Genomic DNA, 17,899 nt, shown 5'->3' on the forward strand with positions numbered 1-17,899 from the left:
CATATTGGCTAGACGTCACGTCAATCGCATATCGTAGCCCTGAGCCTAAAGTTGATGAAATATTTTCCAGTAATAATCTGTTGACATTTTTCATTCGTTTCCCGTCATGTACCACTAAACCGTGGGAATTTATAATGGAACCAAATGACGGTGACTTGCAAACGCGTTGTATCCTAATATAATATTTGCTAGTCCCCACGTGAACAAGACGAGAGCGTTAACGTTGAGAAAGCCACATCGGTATAAGCCCCTTGATGCTAGGCGGGAGGCCGCTCTATTCCACTCCGTGTTTTCCCGGGTGCTGTGGTTCGGTGACTGGGCAACGTGCTGGGTATGTGTCCTCCCTGTATTTGTAGTTTCCTTCAGTTGATGGAAACACTGAGGTGCTGTGTGTACCGTGTACGGGAGAAGTTGTCTGAACAGAGCGCACAAGGTGTCGCTTCATATAGCGGAACGGAGGCTGGGCTGTTTCACTCAAGGCGTTCTTGTTCGGAGGTGGAGGACAAGAGAGACAGAGAGAGAGAGAGAGAGAGAGAGTGAGAGGGGAAAGAGGGAGGATTATGCTATCAGCTGAACGGATATAAAAAAATAAGTCAAGTGTGATTTTCGGTTGATAAACATTTGGCATTCTGCAGCAAGCAGCAAGAAAGTAGAATTAACGAACAGAGCAATACACACTCGTTTTCACGGCGGGGATTGTCCAGCCGTGTGGGTCGGCTACCACGGATTTATTTCTTACCAAACATTTTAAAAAGGATTTATTACAAATGACTGCGATGTGGAGAGTACTGGTTGTGTTTTGCACTTTATCGGTGCTGTCCCTGTCATACGGAGGAGATATCAAAGCGAAAAGCTGCAGTGATGTTAGACAAGCATATACCGCCAAAGGATTCAGTCTTGTCAATGTACCTCATCAAGAAATGTCCGGTAAGTCGGGAAAACACGCCCGTTAAATAGACTACTTGACGGTTTTCTGTTAGTTATACAAGCTAGTTGGTGATATCCTTTCATATGTCCCTGCAGTTGAACGATATTAATTAAACTCCACGAGGTTGCGTCAGTTCTAATCACCTGAATAAAAGTACGCCTCGGGAAAAACACATTTGCTGTCATAACCATGTATGAGATGGTCGTTCTTGGCCATTGGAATCCTAGTATTGTTTTACAGACACATCATGCCCGGCTTTGCCATCAACAGGTAGTGATGTTTAGGTTAACTCAAGTCAGGGTCGCGCATCTTGAGGAAAATGTGACATGTCATTTGGCAATCCACATGATGAGGGGATGAGGGGACCATTAGATCAGATTTGTTTTATTGTTCTTTTAGTTATTTTATAACAATAATATTTCTTATTGTTTTATCTTTGAGTTATGCCATTAAGAAATGCTGAATTGCGGTACAATGTATATTACTTATACTTTTAGTATGTTAATATTGTTACAAATTAACCAGACTTTCAGAAGACAGATCAACTTTGGACTGGAGTATAACGTGTTGCTTCTCAGTGTAGGCTATTTCTATTAGTTTTTTAAAAAAGTGATGAGTGGCTTTGTGCATATAATTGGATTAGGGTCACTTTTAACACAGGAAAACTATAATTTAATGTATAGCCACACTAAAATAAAAAACCACAAGACATCTATGTCCAGATTATTTTCGGCTGTTTGCGTAGATCATTGAACATTATTGGACAGCGGTCTGGTGGTTCCAGTACTGATATTTCCTGATAAGACAAATATGGAAATAATCAATAACCAAATAATCAAATCAAGGTGGTTATGACTGATAAACTAAGACAGGCAATCCATACCGCCAAGTAATTCCACCCTTTCGCAGCGTACAGCATGGTTAACACTAACAAGCGACTCCACCGCGGAGGTTTGACGTTGGTCTGGGAATACCTGGCGATCACGTTAAAATGGTCCGTCATTTGTATTTTTTTTTTATACGTGTTATAAATAAAAGGTAATGTAACATTCTCGTTTGTAGAAGGCCAGAAGGGGTCTCTGTCTACACAGGTCAGGTTACGAACACTTATTCTGGATGTATTTTCCATGTTTACTCCTCAAGGCCAGGGCTTAATTTTAATTCACGCTCTGCTCTTTAGCCCGCTACAGATAAGGGTTTTATTATCTGTTGTGTAGTAATCACATTTGGTTTTAAAGCAGCAAAGCAGCTTAGCACGCCTCAGTGGAGAAATGGCTATAGACTATTCCGTGAGTGAGAGAGAAGAGAAGCGGGGAGAATGTAGAGGAGAGGTTTCGGGAAGACGGGAGAGTAGGATATGTAGAGGAGAGGACAAGAGAAAAAGAGGAGAAGAAAAATTAGACATGAAGGGGCGATGCCATGGTCATGTTAATCTCTTCATATAGGGTGTTAAAAACAATCCAGTAGAGTTACAAGGCAATTATGCAGCATCTCTCCACATCACAGTAAAGATGTAAAGGGCAATGATCAGATAACAGCTAATAGTCTATGGTCTAACTGAGTTCAACAGGAGATGTAGGTCGTAGTCTGAGTTAAACAAGGGATAAAGGCCATGGTCTGAGTTATTAAATAGGCAATAAAGGCCATGGTCTGAGTTAAACAGGACATCTCGACCATGATCTAACTGAGTTAAACAGGAGATAAAGGCCATGGTCCAAGTTAAACAGGAGATAAAGGGCGTAATCTAACTGAGTTAAACAGGAGATCTAGGCCATGATCTAACTGATTTAAAGATGTGATAAATGTCAAGGACTAACTGAGTAAAAACAAGAGATAAAGGCCATTGTATAAGTCAGTTAAACAGATGATATAGGCCTTGGTTTTACATCCCAATTAGCTCATATAATTTAAGGCTTATTTCCAACATTAACCACCTTGGCAGACGTACTGTGTGTTGAGCTGGTCGTGGTGGTGAGGACTGAAATGGTCTTCACTCAAGCGATAACATCAACACTTTGAAGCCGTGTGTGCGTGTGAATGTGTGAGTGTGAGTGTGAGTGAGTGTGAATGAGTGTGAGTGTGAGTGCACTGAAGCATCACCAGATTTGTTTTGGTGTCTTTTCAGTCTGTATCTGAATCATTGCAGATTGTGAAATACAATTATAAAAGTAATTTCCGATTGAGGCAGCGTATGCAGCTTTTTACTGTGAATGCTGTCTCTGCCGGCTCCAGGAATATTGCCTTATCGTTTCCATCAGGCTGTCACGCTTCCCCAATACAGAGTCAATGGAGCCCATGGGGAAACACGTGTTTTGATTGAATCCCGTTCCAAATCAAGGAGACTTCTCAGCTGCTCAGCCTCTTGCTAATTAGCAGATGGCAGCATGTTCTTATGATGTCCCTGATCTGGGCGACCAGTTCGGTGATAGTTGCCATGACCACCCATCCATTTCCACAACCACCAAGTCCGAATACTTGGCTACGAATTCCAAATTGGGTGTTATATAGTTAAAGTGAGGCAACATAACATTTTAAGAGGAGGAAATAAGTTTCTGACTTTTTCAACATGGAAGAAAGTGATCACCTAATGTGAGTTGGAAAGCCTTTCGGTCTCTCCTCCTGATTGGTTGCTACAACAGCATCATGTCAACAGGAGCAGGTAGGAGGAGGAGCGATGGTTAATTGCCTCTACACTTGTTCATTCAAACGCCTCTTTCATTCGATCTCTCTGTCTCTCAGTAACATTTAAAGGGCTTTATTAGCATGGAAAACATTAGTTTCCATTGCCAGAGGAATTGGAAAAAAGAAAAGTGAACATTAAACAGAACTTTTGAAAAGGATTGGATGCATTTCAAATGGTATATCATGAGCTATGGACATTCCTTCAACGATGGGCAAGTGGTTATGAGTTTGAACGAAAAGGAAAAATAAAGACATAAATCTCTGTCCCTTGGTGTTGTCTTTCTCTCCCTCTGTTTCTCTCCCTATCTTGTTGCCAACCTTTAATCACCAGGTTAATGAAAACCCCGACCCCCCCCCCCTCACTCCCACCCCCCTCCCTTTAGCAGAGCTAAATGTTGCATCTGTACAAAGACACGTTGGTCGCTGCTAGGTGCTGCTCAGACAGATTGCTCACTGCCTTAGATATAGATTGACAATTATTTGCATTTGTTCTGTCACGACATCTAAACCTCCACAGAGAGGCGGTTTTATTGCTCTGCACTTGGGGAACACGAGGCCCGTTGTCAGGGAAGACAGACACGGGGTGGTGTGTGGGCGTACATGAAATGGAAATGATTCTGGCTAATAAAGGTGTGTGTAAACCTGTGTGCGTCAGTGCAGCGTTCTAGATGTTTGCTGGAATAGGGGAGGAGCTTCAGAAACCTGGCCACTGAGGGTGACTTCGTGTTCTGGCCGAGGGCCATTCCCAGCGTTTAGATTAGGACACAGCCGTCTATACTGATGGGTTTTAATAACAGTCTTCGGTCTGCCATGGATATGAATCTCAAAGGAAATGTATAAGATGTGGGTGTCTGCAGTTTTCATGGTTTTCACCCTTTAAAATGTAATGTTTTTAGAATGTAAACAGGGTTTAAGTAGACCAGTTTTGTCCTATTAATGACTTCTGAATGTAGACCAGTTATGTCCTACTAATGACTTCTGTATGTAGACCAGTTATGTCCTACTAATGACTTCTGAATGTAGACCAGTTATGTCCTACTAATTACTTCTGAATGTAGACCAGTTATGTCCTACTAATGACTTCTGAATGTAGACCAGTTATGTCCTACTAATGACTTCTGTATGTAGACCAGTTATGTCCTATTAATGACTTTTATATCCTATTAATTACTTCTGTATGTAGACCAGTTATGTCCTATTAATGACTTGTATGTGCTGCAGTTTCTCAGATTTGGTCACCAAGGCTAATTTAGTCTTTGGCTCAAAAGTAACCCTTATTTGTCACTTAGTTTACAGGTAGAAAAACTGCTGCAAAAGTGCATATTAGCCAGCTCTGTTAACAAGGGCGCGGTGCTGGCAGCTTCCCGAAGGACAGACCACCCCCTCCGCCTGTTTGTCATCAGTTCCTGCATGTGGTAGTGAGCTCTGTAGGTTCTGTGGCTGATGTGTATTTAGTATTTTATATTACCACATCAATCAATAAACACTGCCAAGACATTTCTGTCTGTCCTAAACAAATACCATTGGAATGTATACATGCCCAGTGGAGTGGTGTGTGAAAATGTAAATGTTTATGGTATTTATATCTGTGAGACCCAGAACATCATGGCTATATGCTGTCAAATTGTGTGTGTGTGTGTGTGTGTGTGTGTGTTATAATGTATATGTAATTATACCAAGGCTCTCCAACCTTTTCAGGTTCTTTTTTGTTGAACATTACTCTTCCCTGAAACTTCAACCTAACCCTTTAGCATCCAAGAGAGAGTATTGCTCTGCATGCTTTCTGTCAGAATAGCTGGTAAATTAATGAATTAGTTAATAAACAACTCTAATCTGTAAAATAGTTCTCTTAACATTTTGCAAAATAGTTAGTTTTATTTTTCTTTGAATTGGATTTTCTTTGTCCTCCAAACTACATTCAATTGTTCATAGAGAAAAACTGGGGATGTCTTTGAGCCTGTGCCAGTCTTGAAAGAAAACATTGTTTTTTGAGTGTAATTGTCCTTTAATACCCCATCTAGGGAGAGATAAATGTGCCGGTTTTAAATGCTTTTAGCCTAGTACTGAACATACCAATAATACATTAATTATTTTATAATGTAAGGAAATTATTTGGCAGTACTTTGCAAAAGTCCCCCTGAGAATACAGTTATACGATTTATGTGAGTTTAGGCATATTGAATGCTTTATTGGACAGGAAAGTGGTGAAAGAGATGAGAGTATTTCTGAAAACCCACAAGACACCCGTTATCATTGGCAGCTGGGTTCAGAAGGAGTAATCTAACATGAGGACCACTAAGGCAGATGGGATGTGGTTGAAAATGACATTCCACGTATTGTGTGTTTGGTTGGACGATTTAAACCAGCATTGTCTAATCAAGGGTGACTTAATGTATTCATTGCTTTGTTTAGATCTTATGTAGTATTATTCATATTCTTATTATTCAAGTCTCTAGAATTGTTTTGTGAGCAACTCATGAATACCCTGCATATACGATCTGCAGTTGAGCGTCCTGTTGCGTCCTACCAAATGACCCACATGTCACGGTGAGAGACCACTGCACCTTTTTCTTTCCAAAAAAGTTGAAAAGGAAGGTTTTGAGTGAGGAACAGAAGGGTTAAAATTAAGAGACCACTGCAAATTGAACACTTCTGTTCCTCACTCAAATCTTTCCTTTTCAACCTTTTTGGAAAGGAAAGAAAAAGGTGCAGTGGTCTCTTAATTTTTTACGGAGCTGTATATGTAAGAGTTGAAATTGCGCTTCTGAACTAAGTGGATTGCCAGGGATGTTTAAACCACACTGCTTTGGACGCAATATGTGTTGTTGTTTTTTTAAATGAAAGATTTTCATTTGTAACACTGTTATCAAGGTAACATGTACTTTATGAAACATCTGTCACTTTCAGAGTTTCTCCAATGATGTCTTCTGATGGCTGGTTAGCGGCGATCAAACGCTCGTTAACATTCACATAAAGCCACGCCACAGATAATTGGATTTTTAATGTCTCCAAATAACCTTTTCCCTAAATACACTGGAGACTGGTGCTGGGGGCCTCTGCAGAGGAGACAGAGAAAACACTCAATTATAGCTAATTAGCAATGCTAACAAAGAGACATCAGAAAATAACGCGTGCACACATGCATGTTCTCGCATGCACGTGTACACACACACACACACACACACAGCTTCTTAGTGTTTATTTTATGGCTCCAGTGAAGACCTCCTCATCCTACTAACTCAGTCCTCAGCACCACGACCAGCTCAACACACAGTCTGTCTGCCAAGGTGGTTAATGTTGGCAATTACACTCAATTTGCATGAGCTCATTATTTTGGCAGGCTCAGGTCACAAGCCATCTAAACTAGATTATGTAGGGTGCTACCCTGTCCCCTAGTGCATTATATTTTACCAGGACCCATAGGGCTGAAGGGGCACAGCAGTTGGCTATGGGGATGCCAGACACAATCCAAAAGATTAATCTCTCTATTTTCCATCCTGAGATTGGAGAGACCAGGACATTTCTTAAGGACCTGGGACGTAACATCTCCTCTATCACTGATTTGACCTGGGATGTAACGTCTCCTCTATCACTGATATGACCTGGGACGTAACGTCTCCTCTATCACTGATTTGACCTGGGACGTAACATCTCCTCTATCACTGATATGACCTGGGACGTAACGTCTCCTCTATCACTGATTTGACCTGGGACGTAACATCTCCTCTATCACTGATATGACCTGGGACGTAACATCTCCTCTATCACTGATATGACCTGGGACGTAACTTCTCTATATCACTGATATGACCTGGGACGTAACGTCTCCTCTATCACTGATATGACCTGGGAGGAAAATAGAGCAGTGCTTGAAGACTGATTAAATGCTTCAGTATACTTTAAAAAAAAGTTTCCTGTGTTTTCATAGCATTTTCAACTCGCACATTTGTCACAAAAGCTGTGGCACTAAATATCAGGTGTGCTGGCCTGGTTATGGATCCTAAGCAAATACACATGATGAGATTATTATGGAAAAGAGCAAGGTTTTGTGTTTGTTAATCGCCAGAATAAGATCTTCAATAATTATTTGAAAGTTTCATCAAGCTCATCTCCAAATTTTATCCGAACTTATTTAATATGTAGCTTCATTACTGCATGTCTTAATGTGGGAGGACAGGACAAACCAGTGAGTAATATTATTTTTTTTAAATGCTCTGGGTGTTTTAGCATTAGGTCATTTCTTGCATAATACGTTTGACAGAAAAAAAACAGCACCATGACAAAATTGTACCTCAATGTTTAAAAAAAAGAAAAATAAATTCCTTCATAACCGACCTGACTAATTTGTGCTTCAGAGAATGAATCTACTTTAAATGCTTGAGTGGAAATGTGGGGAATGACACACTTAATAAATCATAAATAAATGGTTATCAGTAAAAAGTAACTAATTCATTAATTAATCGGTCTACCTTTGTTATTTTTCTGTACTTTCATGATTCTTAAAGATTTTTTTAAAGAGAATTGCAAACTATTCTGCACTTTTTTGAAACTAAAAGAAGACAAATCAGGTTCTAGTGAAGACATTAACCCAGTGTGTGCCACGGGGAAGGTTCTAGTGATGTTAATCCAGCATGACTCTCGGGGAAGGTTCTAGTGATGTTATCCCAGCATGGGTCTTGGGGGAGTGTTCTAGTGATGTTAACCCTGCGTGACACATGGGGACGGTTCTAGTGATGTTAACCCAGCATGGGTCTAGGGGAAGGTTCTATTGATGTTAACCCAGCATGGGTCTTGGGGGAGTGTTCTAGTGATGTTAACCCTGCGTGACACATGGGGAAGGTTCTAGTGATGTTAACCCAGCGTGGGTCTAGGGGAGGGTTCTAGTGATGTTAACCCTGCGTGACACATGGGGAAGGTTCTAGTGATGTTAACCCAGCGTGGGTCTAGGGGAGGGTTATAGTGACGTTAACCCAGCGTGGGTCTAGGGGAGGGTTCTAGTGACGTTAACCCAGCGTGGGTCTAGGGGAGGGTTCTAGTGATGTTAACCCATCATGGTTCTAGGGAGGGTTCTAGTGACGTTAACTCAGCATGGTTCTAGGGAGGGTTCTATTGACGTTAACTCAGCATGGGTCGGTGGAAGGTTTAAATATAGATGTTATCCCAGGTTGTGTCGGGGTGAGAGTTCTACTGAATATATTTACCCAGCTTTGGTCGGTGCCAAGTCTTTTCATTTTTAAAGTCTGCTTCCAGAGTGTCAAGTGGAAGGGCAGCTTGGGTATTTTCAGGAGCTTTATCTCCCTGACTGAAGATGAAGGTTAATGAAGAGATACAGGATTAAGGCAGGAAGAGCTGATGCACTAAGCTAGTTGGCTCCTGTGGAGAATGACCAACTATGGCCATCCATCCATCAAACCATCCATGCATATTCAAACCATACCGTCATCCATCCATCCATCCATGCATATTCAAACCATACCGTCATCCAATACCGTCATCCATCCATCCATGCATATTCAAACCATACTGTCATCCAATACCGTCCATCCATCCATCGAACCATCCATGCATATTCAAACCATACCGTCATCCAATGCCGTCATCCATCAAACCATCCATGCATATTCAAACCATACCGTCATCCAGTACCGCCAACCATTCATCCATCCTTCAAACCATCCATGCATATTTAAACCAAACCGTCATCCATCCATCCATCCATGTATATTTAAACCAAACCATCATCCATCCATCCATCCATGCATATTCAAACCATACCGTCATCCAATACCATCCATCCATTCATGCATATTCAAACCCTACTGTCATCCAATTCCGTCCATCCATCCATCCACCCATGCATATTCAAACCATACCGTCATCCAATACCATCATCCATCCATCCATCCATGCATATTCAAACCATACCGTCATCCAATATCGTTATCCATCAAACCATCCATGCATATTCAAACCATACCGTCATCCAATACCATCATCCATCCATCCATCCATGCATATTCAAACCATACTGTCATCCAATACCGTCATCCATCCATCCATGCATATTCAAACCATACCGTCATCCAATACCATCATCCATCCATCCATCCATCCATGCATATTCAAATCATACTGTCATCCAATACCGCCCAACCATCCATCCATCCTTCAAACCATCCATGCAAATTTAAACCAAACCGTCATCCATCCATCCATCTATGCATATTTAAACCAAACCGTCATCCATCCATCCATCCATGCATATTCATCCAATACCGTCCATCCATCAAACTGTCCATTTATCTGTCTGTCCAGCCATTTGTTTTTCCGTCTGTTGCTGTCGGCTGTGATTCCTCAAATGTCCACACAAGTATAGTAACTCCAGGAAGTAATTACCCACAAGGGACTTTTAAAATGTTACCATACTGTTATTATTTAGCCAACATGTACGTAATACCTTACACACCATGTCTCAGTACACCAGCGTCACATTCTCTTCCATTTCCTATTTCTTTGTCCTTTCGTTTGTTTTTATTATACTATTGTTTAAACATAAGAAACCTTTCATTCATAACCGGCACATCACAATTTACCACCATCATAATTGCCTCCATTTTCTGTGTTCATAATTTTGTTATTTTCTCTGCTTCATTTTTTTCACACATAGAAAAGCTTTCATTTATGTCATATCACAATTGACTTGATTTGTACGGACGTTTCCTGCTTCTGTCAAAATTGATGAGGTCTCTAACACAGTGTATAACCTCTGTGTGGAAATTAAACCATGAATTCTGTTTTAAAAATTATTTTCAGGTTTTATAATAACCGTCCCTTTCTGTAGCTTGGATGGTCTGTAACTGGGTGGGCGATTCTGTTTCACATTTTTTATCTTTAACGTAAATTAATTGTTACTCCCGAAAAGGTGTGTGATGCCTTCCCTTCTCCACTCTGAGTCAGATGGATCACAAATGCCTGTTCACAGCAGAGAATGAGACATAATGCAGGGTCTGTGTGTAGGTGAGGACTCTTATAGCAAAGCAAGGTGTGTGTGTGTATGTGCGTGTGTGTGTACGTGTGCTTGTGTGTACTGAAGTGTGTTCAATTACCGTGGCTCTCAATTACAGTGTGTACCCCTGTTGAACCTCCACATTTTATTATGTTACATGAGAACCATGAAATCAAAATGGATTCAGTCAGGACTTTTTGCCACTGATCAACACAATTGTATGTCTCTATTGTATGTCAGGGTGAAAAATAAAATCTACTAAATCTTCTAAATTAATTACAGATATATGAATCAAATGCACAGAAGCATGCTCAACACAATAACATGTAAATAGGTTTGAAAGCCACTGTACATTTCCTCTTGACAACGTGTTTCATGTTAACTCCAGCAGGGTCCACTCATTTCAAAAGATATATATACAGGTGCTGGTCATAAAATTAGAATATCATCAAAAAGTTGATTTATTTCAGTAATTCCATTCAAAAAGTGAAACTTGTATAATGTATACATACATTACACAGACTGATATATTTCAAATGTTTATTTCTTTTAATTTTGATGATTATAACTGACAACTAATGAAAACCCCAAATTCAGTATCTCAGAAAATTTGAATATTGTGAAAAGGTTCAATATTGAAGACACCTGGTGCCACACTCTAATCAGCTAATTAACCCAAAACACATGCAAAGGCCTTTAAATGGTCTCTTAGTCTAGTTCTGTAGGCAACACAATCATGGGGAAGACTGCTGACTTAACAGCTGTCTAAAAGATGACCATTGACACATTGCACAAGGAGGGCAAGACACAAAAGGTCATAGCTAAAGAGGCTGGCTGTTCATAGAGCTCTGTGTCCAAGCACATTAATAGAGAGGCGAAGGGAAGGAAAAGATGGGGTAGAAAAAAGTGTACAAGCAATAGGAATAACCACACCCTGGAGAGGATTGTGAAACAAAACCCATTCAAAAATGTGGGGGAGATTCACAAAGAGTGGACTGCAGCTGGAGTCAGTGCTTCAAGAACCACCACGCACAGACATATGCAAGACATGGGTTTTAGCTGTCGCATTCCTTGTGTCAAGCCACTCTTGAACAAGACACAGCGTCAGAAGCGTCTCGCCTGGGCTAAAGACAAAAAGGACTGGACTGCTGCTGAGTTATGTTCTCTGATGAAAGTACATTTTGCATTTCCTTTGGAAATCAAGGTCCCAGAGTCTGGAGGAAGAGAGGAGAGGCACAGAATTCATGTTGCTTGAAGTCCAGTGTAAAGTTTCCACAGTCAGTGATGGTTTGGGGTGCCATGTCATCTGCTGGTGTTAGTCCACTGTGTTTTCTGAGGTCCAAGGTCAACCCGGTCTACCAGGAAGTTTTAGAGCACTTCCTGCTGCTGACCAACTTTATGGAGATGCAGATTAATTTTCCAACAGGACTTGGCACCTGCACACAGTGCCAAAGCTACCAGTACCTGGTTTAAGGACCATGGTATCCCTGTTCTTAATTGGCCAGCAGACTCACCTGACCTTAACCCTATAGAAAATCTATGGGGTATTGTGAAGAGGAAGATGCGATATGCCAGACCCAACAATGCAGAAGAGCTGAAGGCCACTATCAGAGCAACCTGAGCAGTGTCACAGACTGATCGACTCCATGCCACGCCGCATTGCTGCAGTAATTCAGTCAAAAGGAGCCCCAACTACGTATTGAGTGCTGTACATGCTCATACTTTTCATGTTCATACTTTTCATTTGTCCAAGATTTCAAAAAATCCTTTTTTTGTATTATTCTAATGTTCAGAGATACAGAATTTGGGATTTTCATTAGTTGTCAGTTATAATCATCACAATTACAAGAAATTAACATTTGAAATGTATCAGTCTCTGTTTAATGTTTAATTTTAGTTTCATTTTTTGAATGGAATTACTGAAATAAATAAACTTTTTGATGATATTCAAATTTTATGACCAGCACCTGTATATTCTGGTTTCCTGAAAGCTGCATTCTGCAGTTGTTGCTTGAATATTTCTGCTGCTCATTGCTTTTCATTTCTTTTCTAAGTCTCTTATAGTTAATTTTGTGATATATCCCCATGTAATCTTCAAGAATGTCACTTAGAAATGACTAATGAGCAATGTTCAGCTGTTGTAACCCATTAAAGAAAACAAATAGACATTTGATTTACTTGAGTGTTTGTAATTAAAGTAAATATAACCAGACTCTACAGTGTTCACATGGTCCAAACTGTGACCTTCAAATCGTGGATGATCAGTCTTTGCCTCCATAGTTTTGTCTGTGAATTGGAAAGCATTTTTTCTGCATTGCTCCGGGCTCAACCCTTAGCTCTTCACCAAAAACAGAGGCGGGGAAGTTTAGTTGTTGTTTCAATGAAGGATTTGAGATTGGTTTCTGTTGTGTTCCTCCCTTGTCTGCTGGACCACACCGGATCAGTCCCCGCGTTGTCAGACCTGATGGATTAAAGTAGATTCAAGCGTTGCCATGGTGATCCCGTCAACCCACTCAGGCTGCCATGTGTGAAATGCATACTATCATAATGCCAGCGTTCCAAATGGCATCCCATTCCCTTTAACGTAGTGCACTTCTTCTGACCCCTTTATGTCGGGGCACTGTGGCGGGAATATGGTTCCGCTGGGGACACGGCCACGTTCTGAGACGCCCTTCTGCCGGCGTTCATGAGCTCCATATAGGGAGCTGTGTGTTGAAAAGGCCCTCGACTGCCCCTGGGAGAACGTCCGTGCACTTCCAGTTTTCAATCAACCGGCAAACTGGCTCAGTAATAGAAGGATTAGGGATTTCCTGTCCCGCTCTTTCTTTCTCTCTTTCTTTCACTCTCTCCTTTTCTATCCCCCTTTAAAAATGTTGCTATCTCTCTTTCTCTTGCTCTCTTCCTCACTTACTCCGCTTCACTCTGCTGTCTGAAAAAAAATTGAACTATCAGGCGGAATGGAATCAAGTTTAAATGAAGTAGGGAGGGATGTGAAGGGATTAAGTCAGAAGGAGAGAGGAACAGAAGGAGAGAGAGAGAAAAAGAGGAGAGTGAGATAGGAAGTGAAAAATAAGTTGTGAGGTCATTTTGTATTGTGTCCTGTGATGTGGTGTTGTGTTCTGTGATGTTGTGGTGTTGTATTGTATCGTTCTGTGATGTTGTGTTGTAGTATTGTATCGTTCTGTGATGTGGTGTTGTATTGTGTTTTGTGATGTGGTGTTGTGTTCTGTGATGTTGTGGTGTTGTATTGTATCGTTCTGTGATGTTGTGTTGTAGTATTGTATCGTTCTGTGATGTTGTGTTGTAGTATTGTATCGTTCTGTGATGTTGTGTTGTAGTATTGTATCGTTCTGTGATGTGGTGTTGTATTGTGTTTTGTGATGTGGTGTTTTATTGTTGTATTGTGTTCTGTGATGCGGTGTTGTATTGTTGTATTGTGTTCTGTGATGTGGTGTGGTGGTGATGTGGTGTTGTATTGTTGTATTGTGTTTTGTGATGTGGTGTTGTAGTGTTGTATTGTTGTATTGTGTTCTGTGATGTGGTCAGGGGAGAGAGTCTGTCTGCGTTGATGTGAACAGCAGTGACCAGGGTTATCCTTCTGAACTATGAAAGCAGCCATGTTTTTGTTGATGTGGAGGGTGAAGAGAGGAGAGGCTAGAGGAGAGGAGAAGGAGAGGAGAGGATAGAGGAGAAGAGAGGAAGAGGAGAGGCTAGAGGAGAGGAGAGGGAGAGGAGAGGATAGAGGAGAAGAGAGGAAGAGGAGAGGCTAGAGGAGAGGAGAGGGAGAGGAGAGGATAGAGGAGAAGAGAGGAAGAGGAGAGGAGAAGAGACTGAGAGGAGAGGCTAGAGGAGAAGGGAGGGAGAGGAGAGGATAGAGGAGAAGAGAGGAAGAGGAGAGGCTAGAGGAGAGGAGAGGGAGAGGAGAGGATAAAGGAGAAGAGAGGAAGAGGAGAGGCTAGAGGAGAGGGAGAGGAGAGGATTGAGGAGAAGAGAGGAAGAGGAGAGGCTAGAGGAGAGGAGAGGGAGAGGAGAAGATAGAGGAGAAGAGAGGAAGAGGAGAGGCTAGAGGAGAGGAGAGGGAGAGGAGAGGAGAGGTGGAAAGGAGGCTAACACCTGAGATTCACGTTTCTTTTCGACCTGTTGGAATAAAACCAATACTGACTTACAAGATGATTTTGATTGTCATTGCAATCAAGACTGTCTGCCTTGATTGCAATGGCCTCTCCAAGTAGCCTTGCAGAGCTCAGTATGTGTTGACGTTTTGAAATCCCAAAGCTTCTTCATCACACCCCTGTCTGTTATCTGTGAGACTAGAACTCAACCCCTCCAGATGTTAATGCCAGACAAATAAACCCTGCCCCAGGGACAAATTATTTTTGTTTTTAAAACACAAAACCTCTCACAGTTGATTAAATTCGGGACAGTGTGGCCCTTCAGGGGATCGTGTGTATACCAGTTTACAGCACAGATAAACAAAGTGATCTCTATGGAAACATCTCAGGCTGTCGACCAACAGTTAAATAATAATACTCTGAAGTGTCTTTACAACTTAGAAACACTGCCAGCATTTACCAGCTGAAATAAATGATTGTTCTTAAACAGAGTACCTAATATACATTGCAAAGTGCAAACCCATTCTTCATGTAGAACAAGGACTAACATTTTTGCAGTGTCCCTTTGCAGGTTACTATATTGTTCCAAAATTCCCTGTGGTAGCAAGTAAAGTCAAGTGAGTTAAGCCTTAAAAGGAGAAACTTCGAAACATGGCAGACCAAACGGAACTCATCTCTGTCAAGTCCAGCCATCAGTCATGGCTATCAGGAATGTTTCTGTAAACTTTTTCCTTCGGCCAAACCCAATTGTCTCCAACAAGACTCATAATCAAGTATTTTTATTCACATTCATGTCTTTGTAATTGAGGCACATGAAAGTCTGTATGTCCAATTTTCTCAAAGAAAATGTGTATTTATAAAATCTGGCTAAATTGCACGTCCTGGAAAGTGAGCAAGGCACGACATTCGCTGACTTCCAGGGTCATTCATGCAAAGACTTATGGGATATTAGAATCCACATAACCTTTGTTATCTTTACACTTTGGAGGCAGAACTAGGTAGACATGGTGACACAAACACACAACACACACATACACACACATACACACACACACTTACACACGCACCAAACCCATTCTCAGGAAATGCAGGCTCAATTACATCTCAGAAGTCTCTGAGGACAGGTAGGCAGCGTCCCCAATGGCACACTATTCCCTACCCGGTGCACTTCTGAGTTGGACAACACTGTGGGAATAGGGTGCCTCTTGGGATGGAGATGAAGCCTTGTTAGGAAGGAGAGAATGACCAAGACATTTCATTATTAGTCTTGAAACTGGCATATCTGAAGAGCTTTAGTGAAACAGAACACAGTCTATTTCTGTAATAGGGTATAAGCGTCAGACAATGGGGATTGTGTAAGGGCACAGTTTAGTTTGTATATGTTATGTGTTAGATTTCATAACAAAGAGGAATCTTCACAAATCTGGTATGAAGTGATGGTGAATGTATTTTAGCACACAAGAACAGAATGTTTCAACACGATTAGGATCTCCGTCAAGTTTCACATTTCTTCATATTTTCCTACTGCTATATTTCAACCCTCTTTCAAAAAAGTTGGGACGCTGTGTAAAATGGAAAAAAAACTGAATGCCAAGATTTACACATAATTTAAACCCTATATTCAATAGAAAATAGTACAAAGACAACATATGAAATGTTGAAACTGAAAGAAAAATGTTTGTTCCTTGAAAAATATATGCCCACTTTGAATTTGATGCTAAAAAATCGGGGACAGAAGCAACAAAAAACTCCACCATGCAAAGAAGAAACCAGATATAAACAAGATCCAGAAACACTGCCACCTTCTCTGGGCCCGAGCTCATTTAAGATGGACTGAGGCGAAGTGGAAACCTGTCCTGTGGTCTGACGAATCAAAATGTGGAATTCTTTTTGGGAATCCTGGACACCACATCCTCCATCCTAAAAAGGAAAGGGACCATCTGGCTTGTTATCAGAGCACAGATCAAAAGCCAGCATCCGTGATGGTATGAAGGTGCATTAGTGCACATGGCATGGGTGACTTGCACATCTGTGAAGGCACCATTAATACTGAACAATACATACAGGTTTGGAGCAACATATGCTTCCATCCAGATTATGTGTTTTTCAGGGAAGGCCTTGATTATTTCAACAACAAAAATGCCAAAACTCATTCTGCATATATTACAACAGCATGGCTCCATAGTTAAAGAGTCTGGGTGCTAAACTGCCCTGCCTGCAGTCCAGACCTGTCACCCACTGAAAACATTTGGTGCATTGTGAAACAATATATACAACAAAGGAGTCCCCGAACTGTTGAGCAGCTGAAATTATATATCAAGCAAAAATGGGAAAACATTTCACTTTCAAAATTACAGCTATTGGTCTCCCCAGTTCCCAAACACTTACAGAGTATTGTTAAAAGAAGAGAAGATGCACAGTAATAAACATGCCACTGTCCCAACTTTTGTGAGACATCATTCAAATTGGGCATGCATTTAAAACATTTTTTTTATCTGGTTCAACATTTGATGATATCTTTGTTTTAATTTCAATTAAATACAGAGATAAATGATTTGAACATCATTGCATTCTGTTTTTATTTGTAAAGCTCTATGTGCTCTGTATAATTTACGGCTCTACGTCCTCAGTGTTATTTACAGCTCTACGTCCTCTGTATAATTTACAGCTCTACGTCCTCTGTATAATTTACAGCTCTACGTCCTCAGTGTTATTTACAGCTCTACGTCCTCTGTATAATTTACAGCTGTACGTCCTCTGTATAATTTACAGCTCTACGTCCTCAGTATTATTTACAGCTCTACGTCCTCTGTATAATTTACAGCTCTACGTCCTCAGTATAATTTACAGCTCTACATCCTCAGTATAATTTACAGCTCTACGTCCTCAGTATTATTTACAGCTCTACGTCCTCAGAAGTTGTGTGAACTACATCACTTGTTGATTGTTGACAGTCCTGTTGACACATTTGTTGCCCCAGTTTTTCTAATTTTAGACGCTTGGAGCTGGAGGACAATGGAAAGGTTTCTAATTTATTTAACAACGAAATCACTTCCAGCATGAGATCCTGTATTTCACCCTGAGGAGAGGAGAGACGGCTATAGATCCATTATAAAGCTACAGATAGAGAACTTAGCTACAGCTCATGTACATAGCTACAGGTGGAGGTGG

The 17,899-nt window shown here is 40.9% G+C and overlaps 1 protein-coding gene across 4 annotated transcripts in view; it reads left to right on the forward strand.

Moving 5' to 3' along the window:
- Positions 1 to 261: 261 nt before the first annotated feature.
- gpc6a (glypican 6a) overlaps positions 262 to 17,899 on the forward strand; it is a 154,413-nt gene continuing 136,775 nt past the window's right edge. For 2 of the 4 annotated variants that reach the window (XM_029116698.2, XM_029116699.2), the window contains exon 1: positions 348 to 927. In XM_029116698.2, the coding sequence (XP_028972531.1) occupies positions 768 to 927 (160 nt within the window). In that variant the 5' untranslated portion in view covers positions 348 to 767. The other 2 variants (XM_034289736.1, XM_034289735.1) reach the window with 2 other exon arrangements.

The sequence above is a fragment of the Esox lucius genome, chromosome 22, assembly GCF_011004845.1.
Source record: "Esox lucius isolate fEsoLuc1 chromosome 22, fEsoLuc1.pri, whole genome shotgun sequence".
NCBI classification, from domain to species: Eukaryota; Metazoa; Chordata; class Actinopteri; order Esociformes; family Esocidae; genus Esox; species Esox lucius.